At 35.7% G+C, this 9435-nt stretch overlaps 1 protein-coding gene across 1 annotated transcript; it reads left to right on the forward strand.

The window, feature by feature from the left end:
• The first annotated feature begins 6998 nt into the window (after positions 1–6998).
• SCG2 (secretogranin II) lies at positions 6999–9056 on the forward strand. The gene has a single exon (XM_008690407.2). The coding sequence runs from the start codon at positions 7200–7202 to the stop codon at positions 9054–9056; it is 1857 nt and encodes a 618-aa protein (XP_008688629.1). The 5' UTR covers positions 6999–7199.
• Positions 9057–9435: the final 379 nt, after the last annotated feature.

Below are 9435 nucleotides of genomic sequence, written 5' to 3' on the forward strand. Positions count from 1 at the left end.
AAAGAGTAGAAAAAAAAAAAAGAGTGGAAGAAAATTTTCCTTAAAAAAGAATCTAAACATAATTTGCTAGCTGTGCCTGAAGCTCACATGTAAAAGCAGTTCATTTGCCTAAGGATGCTGAGAGGACAAAAACATTCCAAGATGGAGCTTTGACAGTAGGAATGAGGACATGTTAACTCAATTCAACACAGCATCATTCTGGCCAGCCATTATGGCAAGGCATGGGGTAGGCGTGAGGGTACAGTGGTAGAAAACAGAGTTCCTGCCTCTTAGAACTAGTGGGTTTTGTCTGAGAAACTAGGTAGCTACAGTATTAAATGTACCCAGTTCCTGATTTATATGTTCTCTGAAAGCAGTTTGGCAGGCTCTGCCTTTGCAAGGGAAGTAGTAAAACATTTCATTCTTCTCCGATAGGGAGTTAAAAAAAAAAAAAGAAGTCGTCTTATGACAGGAACATTTATTAATAAAGAAAGTATACTACAACTAAAAGAAAGAAGTTTAAATAAAATTTGGAAGCAGTGCATCAGGGAGGCAAAGAGTAAACGAGGAGTCTAAAAAAGGAAAGGTAAACAGAAGAGAAGGGAGGCAGACATGCGAGGAATGAGCACAGTAGCTCAGACCTTTAGGGGCCAGGGAAGACCCTGCAGACCACCCTCTCCCGCTGGCAAATGCTGGAGGACCTCAGGTCATACATGATGCAGACTGGACTCCTCCGTGGGTCTTCTCTCCCAAGGGAAAGAAGGATAAGGAGTTAAGAGACCAGGGAGAAGGAGATGAGAAAGAAAACACATTGGCTTCTGAATCTTAATTGCTTTCATATAAATTGAAACAAAATGGGAAATGTAATGGAGTGGAAGAGAGATGCATTTCAAATTGGGGGATTACTAAGATTGTACAAATGACCAAAAAAAAAAAAAATCAAAGTCAGGTCTAAATGAAATATGAAATTGAATAACAGAAAATGAAATGACTAAGATTTAAGAAAATCTGATCATAAAAACAAATTAGTCCATTCTAATTACTTAGATTTGAATTGTGAATGATTGGCTTGATCTTAACAGCACATGGTGAGGATTCAAGCTAATTTAGTAAAAACTATTATCATACACAGTACATAATTATTTTGAAAATGTTCAAGATATAGAGTTTTGTTTCTCAGAGGCAATGATAGTTGGTAATTTGGACCTAACAGAAAATTAAAATTTTGTAAGGAACATTTAAAATGATTTTATCTCAGGCTTAGTAATAAAAAGATTTATAGGTTGTCTATAATATATTATGCATGCTCTTAAAGATTTCACATCAACAAAAATGCTGCTTTCTCTCTATATATTACATTTTAACTTCTTCAAATAGATTTCTATTTCAGAAAATAGTTTCCTTTAGAACAGATAACTACTGGCCAAAAAATTAATGATTTCTAGAGCTATATTAAATATAACTCATTGAAAAATCTATAGAACACAGGATGCTGGTGCGTAGGATTTTCCAAATTCAGTAACTACTCTCTTGTTTGGAAGACATTATAATATGCCACATGGCGTCAATAAAGTGATCTAATGTCAATTCTTGTTTTCCACTTTTGCTGCCCCAGATAGGATTCTGGGCCTAGGCCATCTGGACAGTGACCAAGAAAAGCAATTGGGACAACCCCTGAGGATTTTTGTCAAAGTGACTATGTTCTAGACTTGGATCTTTAATGGTTGGATCCATGCCATACTCATTTCCCTATTCCTATAACCCAGCAGAATGCCTAAATCATAGTCTTTATTATGGAAATAACATTGGAAAGAACTAGGTTCAAATCATACCTCTACCAGTCATGAGTGAGAAAACAGGGGCTGACTTATTTATTTCTGAATTTCAGTATTGTCTTCTGCAAAATGGAGATAAGAATAGCTATCGGTTGTAGAAGTTCAGACCACAGTGCTTAGAACATAATGGAACTCAATAAATGATATGTATTTATCATAGTATCACACAGTAGGCGGAAATTCAGTTACCCACATATGGCTCATTACTCTACCCACACCTGTAGCTGATGGAGCCAGTCCATCCCAGCAGCTGTCTCTTGACATCTCAATTGGAGTTTTTGAATGAGGTTTTGTGTGGATTTTGGATGATTAGCCTCAGGAAAGAGATAGACTTTCAGGCCTTAAAAGAACTATAGCTTCTGGTCCTTGTCAAAAAAGTTCAATTCCTGAACTGGCCTAGTCACGAGAGACTTCCTTGGGAGCTATCGAGACCTATGTTGAACCAATTCAACCTTTCAAGATTAAACTTGCAGAATTTTCTGGGGGCAGTGTTGATGATACCGGTTAGTTCAGCTGGCCACACAGAACTACTAGAGAACAAATTAGGTCAAATTCAGATCAGCTCAAATATTTATTAGGGTTAAATAAAGAAAATGTTATGTATATAAAGCTAACAAAAATATCAGCAAAAGAGCTGACATCATTGAGAGAGTGGTTGAGAAATGGGATTTTCAACCTTTTCTCTTTAACTTAGCACTTGACCTAGCTCTAAAAACTCATTATGAAGCATAAAAATATTGGATGAATTGGCCATAGGGTTTCAGTCTGAGACTGTATGAGTTCCATGTCAATCCACAGATGATGGTGGTCTGGTCATTTGGAAAAATCAAATATTTTCAAAAGGAGAGCAGAGAAAGAAGGAAGAGAGGAGGGAAAAATCAAGGGTCATTTTCCCCAAGATTGCTTGTTCCCTAATATTTTAAACTATTCCTATTTCCTTGAGGATTTCAAGAGTACTGTGGTTTACCTAACATAGTTAGAAATCATTTTAATAAAACCTGATAATGAAATATCTTAGGAAAGGCTTCTTTTCCCCGGAGGCTTTTTTCCCCTTGAAATTTTCCCTTGAATTTGTAGATGGAACCAAATGGCTCTCCACAGTGCTTCCCAAACACTTCTGGCTAACCTCTTTCTTAGTGCTTTCCAATTTATATCAAAATAAATAAAATAAAAGATAACATACATATATAATTCATCTTTGTATCTGGCGCTTAGTAGGCAATGTAACTTATTGAATGGAAGAATCAGTAGCTGATTATTCATTTAACCGAGATATAAAGGGATCTCTTAGATTCTTTTCATAAAGTATATTTCAAAACATACAGTTTTTAGGAAACACCTCTTTAATAAAATAGTTAAAAATTCAGACTTACATGAATTATTAAAATAATCATGTTATCCGGCAAAGCAGAGTGCTGGTCATGAATTACAAATCTGAGAGGTTGGGAGTTAACTACTATGTTATTCCCTGGACCGGACACATTTATGAAAGGTATTCAATTCATCTGATTCCATAGAAAAAGAAAAATATTTATAGCTATTTCCTTTCAATTACAGACTAATTCCCATTACATATGTGTCACATTTTTCTCTAACAGTAAAAGAATCCATTTTTTATTTAATGGAAGTATTTTCATTAACATTCAACCTGTAAGCCTCCCTTTTTGAGACAGGTATTGTAAAAGATACCAACAGATTCATATAGAATCATCAACTAGTAGACCTGAAATCTTAGAAACACCTGCTTCAAAATTATATTGAAGCTCTAAAGCAAAATTCCAACTCATCAGAGCCTTAAAGTTTATTATCATACAAAAAAAGAGAGAAAACTTTCTTTTTTATTCAAATAAATGTGAGTTTAAAAACAATGCTGCTTCTGGTCATGATATGAAATGTGACTTTTCATGTTAATAACGTGCCTTCCATTCCTTTTGTAGTATACCAGGGAATGGTAATGTAATTTCTCTGTGGGCAATGTAGAAAAAAAGTCCTTGTGTGTAAAACTTCTTTACAAGGACAAAAACAACAGCAACAAGAAACACTTATCACAAGATATTAGAACATAGATGAGATTATATTTCAATTAGCCATGTTTATCTGACAGATTTCTTTATTTCTAAGGGAAATTGTGCAGAGCATTTTAAGTCTCAAAAATTTTGGTGAAAGAAAAAAGAAAACTGCAATTTTTGCCACGAAAAGACAGGTGGCGTAAGCATGCAGCATTTTTCCCCCCCTTAAATATATAAAGTGATTATTTTCTCTCGGATTCTTTGAAAAAAACTCGCTTGTGCTCGGGTTTGTGGCTGAGCCGGGTGACGTCAGTGTGGCAGTGCGGAGTCAGGCGCGGCGGCTCCCTATAAGCCGAGGAGCTGTCCGGGTGCTGAAACGGCCCGAGCAGCTCGCCCAGCGGACTGGGAGGAACATGCTGTAGATCTCTGCCTTATAAAAAGGAGGTAAGACTGCTTCTCCCTTTGATTTACTGGAAAGTTCTAAATTGCGTGTTCTTTCCTTAATTCCTAGCTGAGAAGAATAAGATCGTTTGGCAACCTTATACCTATAGAATAACTGAATAGCAACCTGATGCTTTTCCAATGTAAGGACAGTATATATGTACATAGAAAATCGAATCTATGATTTACATCACTTGCTGTTGGCTATTTATAACCATCATTCTATTTGGATAACCATATGTAAGAAGTGTGAAAAAGTTAAGGATTTTAGTGTCAATACCCATAATAATAATGTAAAGTTAACTAAGCATGATATTTTGTTTCTTTCCTTAATACATTGTTTCTTTTCTTAAAAACTAGATGCAAAGCCAGAGATACAATTTATATGTTTAATATTCTTAGCAGTAGGTTTCCAATCATTCAAAGGCTGTTAAACACATTAGTCATAGAGGCAACCAATTCTGGAACTAGTTCTTTTTTTCCTTTGATATTTACCTTACAAGAGCTCAAAATTAATAAACTGTATAAAATTATTTTCTGAATTGATATGCTCTGAAAGGGCTTACCTTGTTATTTCCTAGTTTTAGTCCCAGGAAAGTAAGATTAGAATTATCCTGAGTAGTTTTTTTTCTTTTATTGAGGGTACAATATTATCTTGGGTTATAGGTTGGATATGTCTATGAATTACAGAGAGTTGATAATTTTGAATTACCATGAGGAAAACCTTCATAACTGTGTAGCTATTATTACTATGTTTTAATTGAAAGAGGTTGTATAATATTTTGCCAAACGTCTTTAATGGGACACGTTTCCTTTTTCTGTATCCTAACTAGTGGAATTGCTCAAATTAGATATATCCACCTATATTTGTCAATGTTCCAGTCTTAACTTCAATAGAAGAGACATTTTAGCTTACAAAGCACTAGTTTAAATTGTACATAGGATATTAGAGCTGTTGAAACCTTCTTCAGTATATAGAAGACCTGCTACCTGGGAAAGAAATCCCTTGACTCTTACTCAAAGGCAGTAACTATGTCATCCAAACTGAAACCTTATATATGACCAAAGGATAGCATATGTTAGGCTGTGGTTTAAATACCTGCATTAAATATTCTGCCCCTATTCCACAGAAAAACCCATCTATAAGATAATGAATTTAAAGACAAGCACATGACTCATATGTTAAGAATACCCCAGGATAATGGTTTCGAAGAAAATAAGTTCATCAAGATTACTATTTCAAATGCCAATGTTGAAAATAGATAATCAAAGCTAAATTCATCCTGAAATAATATAAAGAAGAAATTATAATGTACTTTTATTTAAATCTAAAAATCTATGAATACATTTCTTATAGTAAGCATTAATTCATAGTAAATATTTCAGAAGTTTTCTCTGACATGCCGGTAAAGATTTTTTCTTTCAGTAAATTTAATGGTCTGATTAATGGGAATCATTTAAATAATTATATGTATTTATGTTAAAGAAATTTCTATAACTACAACCACTGTTACGTTCTAAAAACCGAAAGCATTACTTAAATACCAAATGATGAAAAATGATATTTTCTACAATTGATATCTAAGCTAACAGAATATTGTACCCACAAAACTTAACCTTATATGTCACAAAACCATGATGCAAGTAAGATATGAACAAACTTGTGAGCTTTCCTCACATTTATTTGCAACAAAATTACAAATATTAAAATAGTTTTTCCATGTTAGCAATGCTGAATGTAAAACATGTAAAAAAAAATAACCCCCTTGCTAATTCGTATGTGAGATTATAAGGCATTGGAGGAAAAAATGAATGAAGATTTTTAAGTAGGAAGAATTCAACATATCGTCTGTGTTTATCTAAATTGGGAGTTACATAGTGGTTATTTTAAGATTTTCTAACAGTATGAGTCATTTAAGATTTCACAGGTCCACACCAAAATAGACACAGACATAAGTCAAGCTGAATCTGAACACTCACAAGTTCAGAAATAGACTGGTTAAGAAAACTTATGTTCTCTCTGTAGCATCTGTTATTATTTACTATGCATTCTTGAAGGCTGATGAAAAATATAACCATGATTACATTTTGTAAGACAGTCACAAATAAAATGATTAGAAGAAATATGGAATGCAGATATTTTAGAAGTTTACTTTTTCAGTATGTTTACACAGAAAGAAACTTCCCTAGGTTAGCCTACTAAACTGGACCAGAAAATGTTCTGGAGGTTATTAAGGCATAGAACTTTTAAAATTGTCAGTTGGGCTTTGTGTCAGAGTGAGAACAAGTTATTTCTGAAAAATGTATGTAAATAAGACTCATCCACAAGGCAATTCAGTATGATTGACATTAAGATGCTGTATTACTTCATCATATATAATGTCACTGCTGTGTTGTTTCTACAACAAAATTAGATGGACAATTCAGGAACTAAAACACATGATTTTTTATACAAGCTTAAGGAAATCATTAATGTGTGTGTATGTACGTGCATGTTTTAAATTAAGCCAACTAATTTTTTTTTTTTTGCCAATGATTTTAATAGGAATGCTATACAAAAGAACTAAAAATCATCTTGGAGATCTTTTTATTAAATAGACAATGAATACTAAAAAAACTAACTACATGTTTTGCAAATAAAAAAATAAAATTTGAGAAACCTGATATCAGTGTTTTTGTTATTATTTTAACAAAGAGAATGCCATACAAACTTGATGCAATTGGGTAACAATTTTGCTAGATTCCTGTAGTTAGCTTATGAGGGTTATATAGAAAATAGGTATGGCTTTTTAAAAGGGTCATCCTAAGTTTAATGTGAAATAATGTCTGCTAAACGTTTTCCCTCAATGGTCAGTTACTCCTTTTGCTATAATGTCTTCTAGTTTTTTATTTCTATTAACTCATATTTTCTATGCTTTAAGGACATCTTTCAAACATGGCAGAAGCTAAGACTCACCGGCTTGGAGCAGCCCTGTCTCTCATCCCTTTAATTTTCCTCATCTCCGGGGATGAAGCAGCTTCATTTCAGCGAAACCAGCTGCTTCAGAAGGAACCAGACCTCAGACTGGAAAATGTCCAAAAGTTTCCCAGTCCTGAAATGATCAGAGCTTTAGAATACATAGAAAAACTACGACAACAAGCTCACAAAGAAGAAAACAGCCCAGACTACAATCCCTACCAAGGTATCTCTATTCCACTTCAGAAAAAAGAAAATGGTGATGAAGGTCACTTGCCAGAAAATACAAGGGATTCCCTGAGTGAAGATGAGTGGATGAGGATAATACTTGAAGCTTTGAGACAGGCTGAGAATGAGCCTCAGTCTGCACCAAAAGAAAAACCCTATGCCTTGAATTCAGAAAAGAACTTTCCAATGGACATGCCTGATGATTACGAGACGCAGCAGTGGCCAGAGAGGAAGCTCAAACACATGCGATTCCCTCCTATGTATGAAGAGAATTCCAGGGATAACCCCTTTAAACGCACAAATGAAATAGTAGAGGAACAATATACTCCTCAAAGTCTTGCCACACTGGAATCTGTGTTCCAAGAGCTGGGGAAACTGACGGGACCAAACAACCAGAAGCGAGAGAGAGTTGATGAAGAGCAAAAACTTTACACAGATGATGAAGATGACATCTACAAGGCCAATAACATTGCCTATGAAGATGTGGTTGGGGGAGAAGATTGGAACCCAGTAGAAGAAAAGATAGAGAGTCAAACCCAGGAAGAGGTAAGAGACAGCAAAGAGAATGTAGAAAAAAATGAACAAATCAATGATGAAGTGAAGCGTTCAGGACAGCTGGGCCTCCAAGATGAAGATCTCCGGAAAGAGAGTAAAGACCAACTCTCAGATGATGTCTCCAAAGTAATTGCATATCTGAAAAGGTTAGTGAGTGCCGCAGGTAGTGGGAGGTCACAGAATGGGCAGAATGGGGAAAGAGCAACCAGGCTTTTTGAGAAACCACTTGATTCCCAGTCTATTTATCAACTGATTGAAATCTCAAGGAATTTACAGATACCCCCTGAAGACTTAATCGACATGCTGAAGACTGGAGAGAAGCCAAATGGATCAGTGGAACCAGAGCAGGAGCTTGAACTTCCTGTTGACCTAGACGACATCTCGGAGGTTGACGTAGACCGTCCAGACCTGTTCCAAAATAAAATGCTCTCCAAGAATGGCTACTCCAAAACACCTGGCCGTGCTGTGCCAGAGGCCCTACCAGATGGGCTCACCGTTGAGGACATTTTAAATCTTTTAGGGATGGAGAGTGCCGCAAACCAAAAACCTCCATATTTTTCAGGTCAGTATAACCGAGAGAAAGTTCTGCCACGACTCCCTTATGGTCCTGGAAGATCTAGAGCAAACCAGCTTCCCAAAGGTGCTTGGATGCCAGATGTGGAGAACAGGCAAATGGCATATGAAACCCTGAATGATAAGGATCAAGAATTAGGAGAATATTTGGCCAGGATGCTAGTGAAATACCCTGAGATCATGAATTCAAACCAGGTAAAGCGAGCTCCAAGTCTAGTGTCATCTGAAGATAACCTACAGGGCGAGGACCAAATCGAGCAGGCCATCAAAGAGCATTTGAATCAAGGCAGCTCTCAGGAGACTGACAAACTGGCCTCGGTAAGCAAAAGGCTCCCTTTGGGGCCCCCAAAGAATGACGATGCCCCAAACAGACAGTACTTGGACGAAGATCTGCTAATGAAAGTGCTGGAATACCTCAACCAAGAAAAGGCAGAAAAAGGAAGGGAGCATATTGCCAAGAGAGCAATGGAAAATATGTAAGAGTTTTCATTAATTTCCCTACTTTCTTCCTCCAACCCCAAGAAAACCCCAATATTTCTCTTTAGTGTGTTGACTTCTATCCTGTTAACACTGTAATATCTTTAAATGATGTACAGGCAGACGACTCCACTTCACTGGGGAATCTGCTTCATTTATTCTGAGCTGTTCTCTTGTGTATGGATATGTGTCAATGTTATGACTTCTGGATAAAAAAATTAATCATATCCCTTATTCAAGAAAGATATCTGTGATAGTGTTTAATAGTGTATTTAATGGCTGTGGCATTGTTGATGCTCACATATGATAAAGAGTGTCTTATAATTCTCTTGAAAGTTTTTAATATTTATTGAATTATTTTGTTACTGTCTGTAGTGTTTTG

This window comes from Ursus maritimus, unplaced genomic scaffold, assembly GCF_017311325.1.
Source record: "Ursus maritimus isolate PB19 unplaced genomic scaffold, ASM1731132v1 scaffold_1, whole genome shotgun sequence".
Classification (NCBI taxonomy): domain Eukaryota; kingdom Metazoa; phylum Chordata; class Mammalia; order Carnivora; family Ursidae; genus Ursus; species Ursus maritimus.